We start from the raw sequence: 16,497 nt of genomic DNA, 5'->3' as shown, positions 1-16,497 counted from the left end.
ATTGGTTTCTCCTCTTTCATTTTAGGAAAAGGGAAGAAATCAGAGAAGACAAAGCTTGTATCAGGTTTTATTTTAGAAAACGAGTAAATCCAGAGATTTGTGCCATCTCTGTCTGTTTTATGTTCATTGATGGTAACAGTTAGGATTTTAAGGAATATAAGGATACAAGCCAGGAAACCGTGAAGCTAAATTGTATATTGTATTTCCTAAGGCAGTAAAATATATCTGTGCATTTTAGATTCTGTAGGATAAGGCTTGAAGTTTAGTGTTTCCTGACAAAAAACAAAAAACACAATAGTTAATTAGGCAAAACATAACCAGATCCCGTATTTCCCAAGTGTTAGTATTAACTGAGCTTCTACTCTATATAGTCTTCTAATGGTTTGAATTTTAAATCATTTCTGTCTCTGAATCATGATAAGATATGGAGGCACCTGCCAGGAATTGGACAGTCTGTGTTCTTCGCAGTTACGGTTTTAAAAAATGATAAAGCCCAACTTGAGTGTTTTACAAAAGCTTTTCTCAAGTGTGTGCATTTGTGTGGGTTTGTGAGTGCCTGTTTGCAAATAAGTGTCAGAGTAAAACCTTGGCTTTTCCTGTGATGTGAAAGTGGAAAAGTTAACCATATTTCAAGTTTGAAGAAGCTGGGCTCCTTCCTCTCTCTGCTGCGTAAGCAGGCTGGGCAGTCGTGGGCAGTTTCCTCCATTGCGTTGTGCTTTCTTAAATAAGGAAATGGAGAGTGTTGACTTACCTCACAGAACTGTTGGGAGATGATTAGTGTCTGGTGGACTACCTAGTGGATAACAGACATTGTGGGTAAGGGTGTTGGTGGTAAAGTCATGTCAGACTTTTTATTGCAGAAATAATGGCTCTGTCTTATCAGAATAAATTATAGCCAGAAGTCTAAATCTTGCTTATTTTGGGGTCTTCTGTGTTTTTGCTTTTGAGTATGCCCTGACAGATGTTGTGTATCAAAATCACATATGGTCGGTCCAGTAACCCGCAAAAGGGAAATGTAGGCTAATTAACGTGACTGGGCCAAGCTATCTTTCTTAGTATTGTAATTATTATAATTCAGGAGTCTGGAGTGTACTAATAGTATAATCACATCGGACACAGACTGTTTCACGGGGTTATGTGTGGCTCGATCGGTGGGTGTGGGAGTGATGTTCTCTTCCCCGCACTGCTGGGCCTTTTATCTCTCAGTGAAAATGACTGCAGCCCCAACCAGCACTGCTCCTGCCCTGTGCTCCTGGCGCGAACTAGAACCCCTCCCTGGTCTTCATATAGTTTTTTGGGTGTTAGCAACTCGATAAAACATTTTTTTCTCTACTTGGGGCCAAGAACCGATAAAACAAAATTTGAGAAACAGGTGTTAAAATGTAAAAACATTCTACCTTTCAGCTAAAGCACTGATCCTCTCAGCTGAGTTTTGGACTCTGTTTTAGTTTGCCTGTTTGAAAGCTTGCCACTGGCCAGGTAGGGTGGTTAGCAGTTCAACAGAATCAGAGGAAACAATCTCAGCTGATTTCTGTGTGTGATCCTAAATATCAGTATAAATTTAAAGGTAACATATCCTTTCTAAAGCTGTGCTCCAGTTTATAAGCCATCGTGATTTCAAGGTGAATTTCTCCAACTGAAAAAAAATAGTCAATTTATTGAATAAGCATGTTTTGAACCCCATTCATAATCGTGTCATTAGTGTTCAGAAAGAAGAGAATGCTCATTGTTCTTGAGACTTCCAGAACTCATGATTTGAGGCAACACACGCACACTTTAACGTGTTACTGGACACACAAGCCCAGGATAGCATAGTTCAGCTGCAGGCGTGCTGTTGTTCTCGGTGGTTTGGGGTCTTCGTGGGATTTCAGAGGAGAGATTTAGGGTTCATGAGGGCAAGAACAAATAGTGGCAGTGCCAAAAAGACTTAAAAACATTTCATTTTATTTTATGAAATATAATCAGCGTATAAAATCGTGTACGTTTAAGACGAATGCCATACTGATTTGATACATTTCTGTTGCGAGATTGCTGTTGTAGCGTTAGCGCTATCGTGTCACATAATTACCATTTCTTTGGTGGTGGGAACAGTTAAAATCTGGCTTCTTAGCAGGCTTAAAGTTTATAATAAGGTTTGCTGTCTGTAATCCCGGTACTGTGTATTAGACAGCAGGGACGTGTTTATCAGCTGGTTGCAAGTGTAAGTTCTGACCCCGCGGCTCCCCCGCCCCCTACTTCAGCCTTTGCTGGTGCCTTGCCAGTCTTCGTTTTTTTTATTTGAGTTTCTGTGTTTTGTTTTTTGTTAGATTCTAAAGATAAGGGATATCATATTTAAAATATTACCTTCCTAATCCAATGGCCTGAGTACTGACTTCACAAGATGGTAACATTGTTTTCAGACTAAATTGATTTGACCTTTTTTTTTTTTAAGATTTTATTTATTTATTTGACAGAGAGAGAGACAGCCAGTGAGAGAGGGAACACAAGCAGGGGGAGTGGGAGAGGAAGAAGCAGGCTTCCAGAAGAGCATGGAGCCCGATGTGGGGCTCGATCCCAGAACCCCGGGATCACGCCCTGAGCCAAAGGCAGACGCTTAATGACTGAGCCACCCAGGCGCCCCTGACCTTTTATTTAATATAACTAGATTTCACTTTTTTACATTGCTCACCTTGAATTCATGTCTGAGATTTTGTTTTTGCTTTGATTTTACAATTTCGTATTCTTATAAGTAGCTATATATAGTTAAAGAGGGAACTTTGAGCAATTCTTACAATTTCATTCTGTAAATACACATTTTCCACAGACCAGGGGGCATCTTATAAATGGTAGAGGTTTGTTGAGTTAAAGGTGCCACGTGCCTGTAGAGCAAAAAAGATACACATATACCCCTCCTTAGGACCTGAATTCATTCCAGTACTAATTCTCACAGTTGCACTCTTACCAGCTTAGTAACTCTTAGTAAGTGTTGTAAACGTGAACAGAAAATGGCTGCGTTGCCCTGGGGTCTGCTGGGGTGGGGAGTCTGTTTTCAGGTCCTGCCTCTATCACTTAACCACATTTTGTGTAAATACTGCATGATTAAAAAAAAAAACAAAAAACTTTTAGTGCCTCACAGTTGTACCGATTTTTTTCACCAGGGGGCACCCTGGTATCACTGATAGAAAAAGAAGGCATTCTGCCTCTGGGAGTTTGCTAAACTTCTTTTGTGACTCCAGGGGAACATGAACCTGATTGATCCTTGGATGCACCTTTTTTGCTCCATGTGGCTGTGCCAGCGGTAAATGCTGGAGCACGGGGTGCGAGCGTTTGACTGGTCTTTGTGCTACAGGTGCAAGGCCAAGTGTAGCCCTTGGCAGCACCCGGAATGGGTTCTCCTTTTGTGTCAGTGTGATGAACACCGGGCACCCGCAGTGGACAAATGTGCAGCTCTCAGGTCCTGCAAGCCTTCAGTTCATTTTGAATTGCCCTTTGTTTCCTTAGGTTCTTACTTGTCATTCATTCCCTGGGGGAGAGAACTTCTTAACTTGTTGGTTGAATCGACTTACTAAGAGTTAATTGGAGAAATCAGCTGAGGAGGCCCTTTGCGCAGCAGTTCTCAGACAGTGGAGGGCCTGAGAATCGCCGGGGCCCCTGAGCATCTCACGTTGCGGGGCCCATCCGGGAACCCCGGGTGTTGGCAGGAGGCACGCTTGGGGAAGTGCTGTGTTAGGAGGTCATTGCTTTGTTCTTTTGTTCTGTAAGTCCGCTTACCTTAGCCCTTCCGTCCTGAACTTTCTCATCCCCAGTGTGTCGATTTGAAACATTTCCAATTCTTAAATATTAAATATTGGGATGGCTAGGAAGAAGCAAAATTTGGGATGTTCATAATACCTTCCTGCTTTTCACAAAGAGGTTGGATACTTGGCATTTTGCTTTTTCTCTTCCAGACAAGGAATGTGATTTCCAGCCATTAATTCATTAATTCATTAACTTAAGGCACTGTGGTAAAAAGGGGGCCGTGGTTCCCAGGCTTCTTTGTGGGCTCTGTGCACTCTGCCCGGGGGCCTGCCTGCCCGGGCTGTGAGGACATGGACTGCTGCGAGTGTGACATGCACGTGGTCACTAGGACTCATCTCTGTTAGTGGCCCAGGACGATGGCTGTGGTATCTGTGGGTGGTCTCTAACATCCTACGACACAAAGGGTTTATCGTGACATTTTATTGTAGTTGATTTACATGTCCCTTGGAATCTTTTTTTTTTTTAATTTTTTGCCTCATTTTTGGATCTTAAAGACAATATTTAAAACCGTTCCTATGGTATTTTTATATTAAATGAAAGTGATTTAATTTTACTGTCTCAATGTATGTTATTTTGGTAAAAAAAAAGTCTTGAGAAAAGTTGAATGGATAAAGAGTTTTTAATGAAAAAATGTGTTGGGTTTTAACATTTTGTTGAATTACAATTTGTTTTCCACTTCCCTGTGCAGCTTCCTCCATACAGTGGAGCAGTTGTGTGTGGCCCACCAGCTACAGACGAACTCCCTGATGGTAAGCCGCTTCTCTCCTTTGTCTCCCTGACGCGCATTCTGGCCATGTGTGCTGGGTGGGCAGGCTATTTGGAAATCATGTTTTCCTGCTGGTTCATACTTTTCGAATAAACATTCCCTTACTGCTTGAGGTTTTTGCTATAAACTATAGTGTATTTAGTCTCTGAAGCATTTTGATTAATGAAGTATATTCTGTGCTTCAGAGTGTCAGATGTTCGAGGTTTAGTTAAGGAAATACTTGTCTGATTCTGTTTTTTCTTGACCATTCTCAGTGGCACACATGTGTCCTTTATAGCGAGTGCTTTTTGTAAAAGTTCTCAGGTGGCCTTTCTTCTGGTTGTAGAGGCTCCTGGGCCCAGATCTGGTGATTCTCTGAGAATGTGCTCTTTGCATGGCTCTGGGACAGCTCAGATCTTTTTTGCAGTTTACATTTTTGTCCTAGTCTGTCATTTAATGCTCTTGGGAATTCAGAGGACCTTTATACTTCCTGGTCTCTTATTTTTTTTGTCTCTACACAGACACAGAGCTCATTACTGGGGACGGTGCTTCCTGGGATGCAGTGATGCTGTGTGGTTGAGTAAAGGCGGGTTGTTTGGTTACTGTAGGTTGCCGGGGTGCAGGTCCTGTCCGTGTGGACCAGTGTGCAGTTTGGATCATTAAAGGCCCTTGCTGGCCTTGGAGAAGCGGATGCTGACCCTTTGCTTTGAGAGCCAGGGGTCTGGTTCCCTCTTTCATTAGCATGGTCAGACCTATGAACGGGTTTTCATTATAATTTAAACATAAACCTTGAAGAGTCTGTCCAGACTTTTTATGTACAGTAAACTCAGAGATGTGATAGTATCTAACATTCTTAGTAGTTTGTAGGAAACCGTGATCTGGAAGGCTGAGGCAAAGAGCAGTTCTAGGGGCACCTGGGTGTCCCGGTCAGTTAAGTGCCTGCCTTCGGCTCAGGTCATGATCCTGGGGTCCTGGGATCAAGCCCCACATCGGGCTCCCTGCTCAGCGGTGAGCCTGCTTCTCCCTCTGCCTCTGCTGCTGCTCCGTCTGCTCTGTGCGCTCGTGTTCTTTCTCTCTCTCTCTCTGTTAAATGGATAAACAATTAATCTTAGAGCAGTTCTAGTGGCAGCTCAGGACAAGAGCGAAATGGAGTGAGCTGGAGGGGTCCAGACGCCCTGCCTGGCTGCCCAGCCTTCAGAGCACCTGTTTTCCGAGTCTCTCGGATTTCTGTCTCCACGTACTTTGCACATAGTAAGCATGCTACGATGTCTATTCAGTGCTTTAAAATGTTTCATTCTTTTCCCTTTCGTGTTGTTCTTTTCTTTCTCATTTAGTTCCTGGCCTCACCATCCTCCCGGGGGCCCAGGCTGCAGATTCGAGGCTCCACCAGCTCCTCTCAGTGTCCTCTCCTTCCCTTCCTTACACCACACCCCTCCTTCCAGGCTAGTCTCTCTGCTTAGTTCCTGCTTTGTGGCTCCTTTTCTCCGTTGTCTCTCCTCTCAAGTCCATCTTTTAATCTGCCAAAAACACAGCTGGGATCTTGCCACCTGCTCACAATGGTAGTGACAGGCCAGCTTAAAGGCCTGTTTCCCTGGGGCCTTTTCTGTTCTCTTGTGTTTCTGTGACGTTTATTGCTTTTACAGTGCCTGTCCCGCTGTCCAGTAATGAGCCTGCCTCCCTCTTTACACAGAGTTCGGCTGTGGGCAGCAGGGGTCATGATCATGCATTTCTGTGTGCTCAGCAGCTGTGCGCTGTAGTAGCTGGAAGGTTGTAAACCTTCCGTGTGTTTTTGGATGAATGATTGAGGATGATTTGTTCTCCCTCCTACCAGAGGCCTACAGCAAGCTCTTTGCAGGGGCTGCTTATCACGGCGTGCCTTTTATACCTCTGCTTTTTTTAGTGCGATCCTAGAGCTGGAAATAGCCTCCACTCCCCCCGCCCCCATCCAGCTATCCTGCCAGTTCCACTGACTTCTCTGTAGCTTCTGACTGGAATTGGTCGCTCTTTTCTGTAGCTGGAAGGGTTCTTCCTGTAAAGCTGTTGAGGCCTCATCTTGCCCTTCCTCTGCACTATCAGCTTCAGTCCGAGGTGTTTTTCTACTAGTCAGTGTCACTCCCTGAGGCAGGGACTTTGCCTCACTAATCTCCCTGCCCTCTGTGATAATAAGCACTTTGCACATAGCTAGTGCTGTATTAATTGGAGAAATCAGTGGAGGAAGCCACTTAAGCAGCAGTTCTCAAGATAGGTGGGCATGACAGTCTCTGCCCCCCCCCCCAGCACTGGGGACTGTGGGGCCTGTCCAGCACCCTGGACGCTGCAGGGAGCACGCTTGGCAGAATGCTGTGTTAGGATGGCATTGTTTCATTTGAGCTGGTTTTCCTTCCCCCAACAACCCACTGTCTGCATGGCCTGAGCACTGAGGCCCCATTCACCCCATGCATCAACTGTGTTGTTTCAAGCCCGGGTTTGCAGGCTTTCATCACTCCTTCAGCCCACGATTGGGCTTTGTGCTGACTCCTCTGCTGTGCAGTGCAGTGCGCATGTGTGTCTGTGAAACGTGTTGTGGCTAAGAAGAGGAACTGTTCTGGGTGGGACTCTGCCTTTCAGTGGTACAGTCAGACCCTATACAGGGTAAATGTTTTGGTAATAACCGTAACATATTGAAATGGTTCCATTAATGTCCTATATCATGTTCTAGAATATTCTGATACGATAAGATTAAGGATTGAAATGTGGAAGTCACTGTGTCTATTGGAAATAGTTAAAACCTTGCACAAGCTGCATGCCACAACGCATACTAATGTCTGTTTTGATTTCACAATGCATGCCACAGTCTCCAAAGGGTAGCCTCCCCACGGGGAGTGTTCTTCATTTCCTCAGGTATATCCATGACAGACCATATAGTGGCATTGTACCCTCGAAGTGTCATGGACTAGGGGAAGCCTGAAATCAGAATGGACAGTTTACTTTTAGGTGTAATAATAGAGAAATTAATTTCTCTTTGGTGATTCTTTTCAAAATAAGGAAAATAAAAAAGCGGTGCTCAGAGGCCAAAGGATTCAAATGGTCATATTGGTGACTTTATATGAAAATGTGCTGTTAGGTATAGCCATCATTAGTATTCCTTTTTCAGGAACTTTCTGTTGTTGGGAAGGTGTACCCTCCTGCCCCCCGCCCCCCCCCAGGCGTGATTACAAAGCAGATAAAGAGGAGACTGGTGACGTCCCTGCCCCTAACTAACTCGCGCATAACGGGCCCCTGTTGGGGCTGCTTGTTGAAAGACTTCCAAGGTGAAAAATAGTTATTTGTAGTAGAGCACAGTTCTTTTGGTAGTATGGTTTTTGTTTTGTTTTGTTTTAAATACTTGCCTTGAGAAGAAGTAGGCCTCTTGTGCAAGACTCGGAGAGATCTTCAGTTAACACATTATGGGTAAATGAAGAGGCGTGTGTCCTTTCCTTAACTTCAGAATTTTTAACTGTTTCATCAGATACAAGATGACACTGATGCTTGACGTCTGTTGAAAGATGCAGCTGATTCTACAACTTAACGTAATTTCAGAAATGTGAACTATGAAAAAAATGTACATTTTGGAATGGGTGGAATGTGTAGATGGTCTATACTCCTGCTGGCCAGTTGGCAGGAAGTATCAAAGGGTTCCAAAGAGATTTTTAAAAGTTTGCAGTCCTTATTGTCCTTCAGTATTTTTGGAAGTATTGTCACCACCCTTGGATCCACTATGAGTTCATTTAGGGCACGTTGACAAGCATTGATGCGAGGCCGTCTGCAGACCGCAGCGAAGGTCCGTGAAGGAGGTCAGGAGTTGGAGGGTTCGAGAGAGTGCCTCTGAAGAGCACTTTTATAGAAAGGATGAATTCTTGGTGTAGTGCATACTTTCTCAATTACTAAATTACACAAATCAGGAAAGCCATAAAGACAGCAGTGACTTTAAATCCCTAAGGTAGTCGTCATGATTTTCTTTTTTTAAGTTGTCCAAAATACCTATACCCTAGTCTCAGTCAGAAAGTAAGCCAGTAAAGTCAGATTTCATTGAGGAGTGTTTTTAGACAGGCAAAATATTATTTGCTTTTTATTATAATTTCATTTAAATTTCTACCTTCTGAAAGTCTTCCTTAGCTACCCTGAGAGTGGAAAATGAATACAGCCTTCTGGTTTTCATAGCTCTAAAATTAAATATGGTTTTATAGTCACTACTTATTTTTGGCAGATTATTTGTCACAGAAATGAAATGTCATAGCTGTGTTAATTAGAAGAAGACTTTAAAGGCTTAGTTTCAAAAAGGAAATAATTGGTTATTGAGACTTACGGTTTATGTAGCTATGTTCTTAACTAATGGCATATTTACTGATCATTTTCTTTCTAAACAGGACAAGAATATCAGAGAATTGAGTTTGGTGTTAATGAAGTAATTGAACCCAATGACACTTTGCCGAGAACTCCCAACTACAGTATTTCAAGCACATTGAATCCTCAGGCCCCTGAGTTTATTCTCAGTTGCACAACTTCCAAAAAGACCCCTGATGACCTAGATAAAGAAGCGACCTACAGCTCTGTTGACTGCCAGTACCCGGGCTCTTCTCTTGCCCTGGATGGCAGTTCAAGCACGGAGGTGGAAGTTTTAGAAAGCGATGGTGTCACGGGTGGTCTTGGACAAAGGGAGCGTAAAAAGAAGAAAAAACGTCCCCCGGGATATTACAGTTACTTGAAAGATGGTGGTGAGGGTAGTATTCCCACAGAAGCCCTGGTCAATGGCCACGCCAATCCAGCAGTCCCAAACAGCGTAGGCTCAGAGGATGCAGAGTTAGTGGGCGATGTGCCCCCATCGGGGACACCCAGGACTTGTAACAGCCCTCAGGATTCCACGGACTTCGTCAGTGACGCTGTGCCTGCTGGGCCTTTCCCCGGAGCCCTCGACGGTGATTCCAGGACTGCAGGGCAGCCCGAGGGCTGCCCCGGGGCTGACTCGGAACAGTCCTGCCTCCCTGCAGAGGCTGGCAGGGACAGCCTGTTGAGGACAGCGGTGGCTCAGCCTTACACGGGAACTCATACTACTGAAAACCTCGGAGTTGCTAACGGACAAATACTTGAATCCTCCGGTGAGGGCTCAGCTGCCAATGGAGTCGAGCTGCACACTGTGGAGAGCGCGGACTCGGACCCCGCTAAAGCCGGGAGCGCTCCCCCTGCTGCCGACGCCCTGGCCGCTGCGACGGGCATGGCTCCCACTAGCCAGCCCAAGTCATGGGCCAGTCTTTTTCATGATTCTAAGCCCTCTCCCTCCTCACCCGTGGCTTCTGTGGAAACGAAATATTCCCCTCCTGCCACGTCTGCCCTGGCCTCTGAAAAGCAGATTGAAGTCAAAGAAGGGCTCGTTCCGGTTTCGGAGGATCCTGTAGCCGTAAAGATTGCAGGTATAGTTCACAAGGTCCAGGTCGAAAGTGAGGATGGGATCAGATCTCTGCTCCTGTTGAATACCTCTCAGGCTTTCTGGGCTGAGAAACTGTGTGCTAGATTGTTACCCAGAGCAGTAGTTGGTGACCTGTGTGTTAATAGGAGTTTCGCAAGGATGCCTGTGCCTTGAATGCTGTCTAGAAGTAAGATGATACTTAAGCACAGTACCAGCGGGTTGGGGGGGCTCAGACCTTTACGTTAAGTGAACACTTCATGTCTATTACCAGTCCTTCTCTGCTGACAGAGTGCGTTTCCACATCCTTGCCTTTGGATCTGGTAATTCTGCTCCAGCGAGTGACTGAGTGCGCTTGTCCTATCCGCGTCACAGCTGTCGGGCACCTTTGCTGTGTAATCCTTGATTTGGACTCACTTTGCGCTGTTTCTCTTCTGTATTAGGATGTAAGAAAGCATTTGGTTTTTTTTTTTTTTTTTCTTATTGCCTATTTTGGATTGAGTAAATGGATTTTACTCATTTGTAGAACTCTTAAGGGTCAGCTCTTGACAGGAAAAGAAAAACTACCACAATTGAGGCCAAAGTTTGTGCTTTGTTTTCGAGTGCTCAGGCTCAGAAGTAGGGTGGGTTTCAGTAAAAATAGCTGCGTGATCTGCACTGTTTCTGAGGTAAACTAGGAAGTCAGAAATGCAGGGACTGTGCACGTGTGTACATGTCTCGGAAGCCAGAGCATCTCTTCAGGTTTCACTGTACCAAGAAGTTCAGCAGCCAGCTCTTCAGATTCCTGCCCCATTAGCTGAATTAAAATAAGCTGTCCCATTTAGGCTTTATGGGAAACCTACCGATTGAACATTTGGAACAGCTGACAGCACCTGTTCCCGGGGTCAGGCTCAGTTGCAGTAGCAAGCTGCAAATACACACCCTTTTATGAATGGTCACAGTTCCATCAACACATCCTTTTGAATAACCTTGATGTCTCGAGTTCTCTTAAGAAGGTAATTGGTAGGCCAGTCATTTTGGGCCTTATACATATTTTTTTACAGTTAAGTGATTTCTTTATTATAACTTTTGGAATGTATTCATTGCTTGAGAAAGCTGTCAAAGTCGGGATAAGACGGTGTAAACCTTTGTATAGATCATTATGTTAAAAGTTTTATTTTTAAACTCTATATGAGAAATGCATGGGTGGGATGCTTTTAAAAATGTGCATTCTGAGTTCAAAGTTCTGAAGGCGTTACAATTATACTTCTGTTCCTAAAAATCTCCCATTTCTAGGAAATTTTCTGTCTTTATTTAAAATAAGAACAACTTCATTTTAAATGTTTTGAAACATATTAATCCTATGACTTTGAATGTCGTTTGATACAGTTTGCTATGTTGTACGTTTGTTAAAATCTCACCTGCTCAAATCTGCTGTTAACCCACAGGTAGACTGCTGTGGAGGCCGTCGGCTACTTGTATTTGGGGGAGAGCATTGCCGGGCACAGTCCGCGTGTTTTTGAATTGAGGCAGTGCCTCCCCAGCAGGCTTATTTCCTTAATCCTAGTTTGATGAGTCTAGTTAAGAAGATGTTTTAATCATCTCAGCAAAACTGTAGTGCTTTTTAAAATACTTCATTCTTTTGAGCCTTTTTACGGGGCCTTAGAAATCGGGACCGTAGCTGCTGACAGTTTTGAGTGTTGCTTCCTGTAAAACCACACAGCAGTGGGGTGACACTAAATGACTCGGGATCACACACAGCTGGGGTAAAGTGGTGGGTTGGAAGTTTTTCCCTTTGTCATATTCTTCTGCGTGGAGGTTTGCTTTATAAAAATGGTGAACTGTATTCAGTTTGTCATGAGTAAGATGCACTACCATAAACTGCCCTTGAATGGGCGTGCTTTTGAGTGTAGGCTCACTTGTTGAAACAGCATTTAACTGTGAGATTCTAGTTCCATAAAAGATCTCTTGATTGACATTAGTTATCCTAGAATTAGCATGAGCATCTAACTGGTTCTACTAAGAGAGTAATTTTTATATTTATTATTATATTTATTAACTTTGGGGAAAGAGGGAGAAGGCAGCAGTTCAGGCATCAAGTTTATTCTTTTTTTGAATTCTTAGAATAGTATCAATATCCACAGTTGATTTTTTTTTTTTTTTAAGTCCAGGTTCATTTATTTTGGATGTCCACATTTCTGGATTCTCTGCCCTATCATTAAGTCTGTGCTTCCTAAATGCCAGCTGATTTTTGTATAACCACCCGTTAAATACAAATTAGGACAAACCAACTGTAAACAAAGAATAAGTACACCATATAAGGCATTTTGAACAGAAATACAGCCGGCTCCTGATTACTTGTAACTGTTTATCCATTACTTTAGCGGGTTCTGCTTTCACCTTCTTGGTGTAGACTGTCAACATTTTGTTCATTGGCTATTTCTTCTTAAGTGTAAACTCTGATTTAAGGAGTTGGAAGGGAAGGGCACTTGTCCTGATGTGCTAAGTGCCTTCCCCAGCCCGCGGAAAGTAGGAACCGACACAGAAGCCTGCATAGGCTTGCAGAGGGGTCCGTGTTCCAGTGAGTGGTTATTGTCAGTCTGAGAGGGAATATTTGCCACTTTTCAGTAGGAACAACTGAACCAGGAGGTGAGAACAAGGAATTTGAAAATCCTGGTAGCTTGTATTTGAAAGTGGTTGCAAAATATTAGATTTGTCTACGTTCAAGAATAAGTATGTGGAACGCAAGTAGCCCAGGGAAGGCCGACGCGCATGTGCTGCTCCCTCGGCGCCCGGAGCTGGGGCAGCGCGTGCGATCTTCGTGATGAAGCGTATATATCCTTGTGATGAACATTTACCTTTTCCTGGGTTTTTACTAAGAAACATTTGTCATATCCCAAGCCTAAATTGTATCAAATGCTTTCGAATCACAAGTAGAGCTGTTTTGTATTTTATATTTTGCTTTTAAAATCTTGCATCAATGTATTTTGTTTTAAAGGAGTGTAAGTAATGGTAGGCAAGGAGAAGGACCAGGCTGAAGGCCCAGATAAAATGGATTAAAATTCCAGTGGAAAGAGAATGAAGTAAACTGAGGTCTTTGACAGCTCTAAAAAAATCTTTTCTGTGAGGAAGTTGAAACACAGAGTCATACCATTTATTAAGAGCTTTAGTCCAAACCTACTTAATATATGATTTTGCACGTAGTTTTATACCTAAAATTTGTTCCTAGAGAGCAACAAAACCATTACAAGTTGGATCTGCTCAGAAAAATGAATTCCCATGTCCGTATTTATTTTTATTGTAAACAAATACATACCTTGTGATTGATAATTTTTTGGTGGCTTATAAATTATACTCACCTCTTCCTTGGGAAATGATTTCTTAAATATTTTGCATTTCCTTTTCAAAATTGTCCAAAATAGCAAAGGTAGTAATAATGTAGCATACCCTAAGCTGAAAAGGTATAACACCTGTTTGTAGGAATCCCTGCCTGTGGGTGGAGAGTTTGGTCCATACCTGATTCAGTGTGTATATGTTCTTGCTTCTAGAACTGAATTGAGATCCCTCTACCTATAAAGCATACGTTGATCTACAGCCAGTGGACAGTGATACATTTTGGTCACTTTGCTGTCCTCTACGTGATTAGGCAACCAAGCTAGCTAGCACGTGTTCTTCCAAAGTGATGTAATGAGGAAAACAAAAACACTTGCAGGATGTTCTGTGTAGTTGAGGAAGAGGACAGAAAAGCAGGTCAGCAGCATCAGAATGTTGATTACAGGCCACTTATTGGGCCTGAAGAATCAAGGAGCGTTCTTACCTAGTATTTTCATAGAACTTAAATGGTAATGTGACCTCTACATCCTAATTTTAGGAAAACAGAATTTGATGCATGAAGTATGTGTAAAAATAATCCTACCTTATATTGACTTAAAAGTTTACAGTGCAAATATTGCCACTGAGTTTGTAAATCATTTCATTGGAAAGATTTGTGGCAACATGTGAGCTGTGTATGTTTTAAAATATGAGAAAGGCTGTTAACCACTCAGTTTTTTTGTATGTCAGCAGATTTCATAAGAAAGTTGAATTTTAATTCAGCCATCTAATGTTTAAGCTGTTACAAAAGTGAAGACACCAGTTCCAGTTTTGTACCTTTCATGTGATATGGAATCATCGTGGCCTTCTGTGCCGTTCTGGTTACGTTGTTCTGTGGGTTGAGGAGGCCGATCTCCTTAAGGTTGCTGTCTCAGTGGATCTGAGTACTAAATTACATGGACGAGAATGAATTGGAAAAAACGCCTCTGGAGGAGAAGTGTGTTAATACGGTCAACTTCTGCTTATTCGCCCTCAAAGGAGGTGAGATGGAGAACCAGCAGTGACGACTTTGCAGCACAGGTGTCTTCAAGCTTCGAGCTCCAGAAGTACCCGCCTTCTGTCCTGTGGCACCGCCCTTCCAGGCTTTAATTCTTCTTCTTCTTCTTCTTTTTTTTAAAGATTTTATTTATTTATTTGACAGAGAGAGACAGCCAGCGAGAGAGGGAACACAAGCAGGGGGAGTGGGAGAGGAAGAAGCAGGCTCATAGCGGAGGAGCCTGATATGGGGCTCGATTCCAGGACTCAGGGTTCACGCCCTGAGCCAAAGGCAGATGCTTAACGACTGAGCCACCCAGGCGCCCCCGGCTTTAATTCTTCTGACCTCAGTCATGACAGTGCTTGTTGAACTTCAGGGTAGGAATACAATAGTAAAAGGAACTGGAGCCAAGAGTTATACCAAAACTCTAAAAGCAGTTATCATACCGGCTGGTCTGCAAGTGCAGAATAATTGACTGAATTATAGCAGCAGGATTCAGTAATAGTGACAGGTGACTGTGGACAAGAATGAGGATTCGCGTGCATGTGTGCGTGTGTGTGTGTGTTTCACTAGGCGGGAGAGGAGGAGGAGCGCACTGACAAACTTTGTCACATGTTGGTGTCTGGCTCAGTTTATGGGGATTGAAATTCTTGAGGTAAAGGCCCAGTATACACTGTTACAGAACCGAAACTTGGCATTGTGTGGATGTTTGTTTCTTGTGAGAAAATCCTAGATAAGATATTTAATTTTTTTATAAGTTTTTATATCTTCTGAAATGGAACTGTATATATTCACAAAATGTTCAATATTTAATTTTAAGTAATTTAACTGCTTAGAGTACTGAAAATTGTTGGTTCACTCACAGTTTTCTGTAAATTTCCTTTTTGCTTCTCTTGCCATCTGTATCAGTTTTTTCTCCCCAGATTTATTTATTTTAGAGAGAGAGGGAGCCCTGGAGAGTGAGCAGGGCGGCAGAGGGCGAGGGAGAGAGATCCTCAAGCAGACGCCACTCTGAGCATGGAGCCTGATGTGGGGTTCGAGGAGGGGCTCAATCCCAGGACTCTGAGATCACAACCTGAGCTGAAATCAAGAGCTGGGCGCCTCAGTTCATTTTCTAATAGGGATCAGTGCCTGTGATGAGCTGGCCATCCTGCTAGTTGTTCTCTTCACGCCTATCACATTATTTCATGTCTTCACTGAAGCCGTGCATGGTGTGGCTTGTTGGCTCTCGTACAAGGGAGGAGTGGGGTCTTCCATTCCAGGTTGCAAGATGAAGTGGCAGAGCCAGGCTTTGAACCCTGGTTGTCTCGTTTGTCTTCCTGGGCTCTCGTCTCTTTCACAGGGGCACCTGGAGTCTTTCTGAACAGTGCGGTAGAATGACCTTCAAAGTCCACTGGGTCATTTCTGATAAGCTCGAATGGAGTCATTTACCAAAACCAACAACTTTAGTCTCCAGATGTTTAATTCACCCCCTCCTACTCTTAATAAGTACTTTGTGTAGGCCACCCACTCTCTCGGTCAGTGAGTAATGATCGGCTTTGTCATGAGTGTTGTCTAAAGAATAAGATAGGGAAGGAACAGATGTCTACTCTTAGTAGCAGAAAGAGCAGTAATCATTTGCAGAGGGGTTTGGGGGCTAGGGGCCAGTAGGAGATCTTCTGGAACTTGGGGATGGCAGGATGAGGCCGGGACAAAGAAGGCTTGGAAGTTCTGTTACCTGGCCAGGGAGGGCTCAGCAGAGCAGTGAGCAGTGAGAAGGACTTGTCTGGAAGGAGCTGCACACCTCTGATAAAAGGTGGAGTCCGTGGTGCCTTACTGCTGTGGAGAAAGGCCGTGTCCTCTCTAGGTACCTTCAGGGGAGGCTGCTTCCACTCCAGCCAGTCCGTCTTACTTTGAGAGTAGAGTTCAGGCTTGCTGGAACACAGGAGCGACAGAGTGATACTCTATTTTAGCTTATGTAAGACTTGCCAGTGTAGAGAAAGTTTTTCTAGAATAACAGCATAATGATTAAGGAAAATCTGGATTGTTTAGTGTTTCTTCTCTGTATGTTCTGAGTCTATAAAGATACTAATCTACAAATTTATGAACATTATATCAGAGCCTCTTTTTTCTTTTTTAAAGATTTATTTATTTCAGAGAGAGAGAGTGAACAGAGGGAGGAGCAGAGGGAGAGAGAAAATCTCAAGCAGACTCTCCACCGAGCACAGAGCCTGAAGCGGGGCTGCATCC

The 16,497-nt window shown here is 43.5% G+C and overlaps 1 protein-coding gene across 1 annotated transcript in view; it reads left to right on the top strand.

Moving 5' to 3' along the window:
• The window catches only part of USP10 (ubiquitin specific peptidase 10), a 71,994-nt gene that overhangs the window by 34,482 nt on the left and 21,015 nt on the right, over positions 1-16,497 (top strand). Inside the window, exons 3-4 of the mRNA XM_040633239.1 lie at positions 4,466-4,526; positions 8,908-9,948. Coding sequence (XP_040489173.1) covers positions 4,466-4,526; positions 8,908-9,948 — 1,102 coding nt within the window. The remainder of the gene's footprint in view (positions 1-4,465; positions 4,527-8,907; positions 9,949-16,497) is intronic.

Source organism: Ursus maritimus, unplaced genomic scaffold, assembly GCF_017311325.1.
Source record: "Ursus maritimus isolate PB19 unplaced genomic scaffold, ASM1731132v1 scaffold_19, whole genome shotgun sequence".
Classification (NCBI taxonomy): Eukaryota; Metazoa; Chordata; class Mammalia; order Carnivora; family Ursidae; genus Ursus; species Ursus maritimus.
This window is presented reverse-complemented; position numbering and strand designations above follow the sequence as displayed.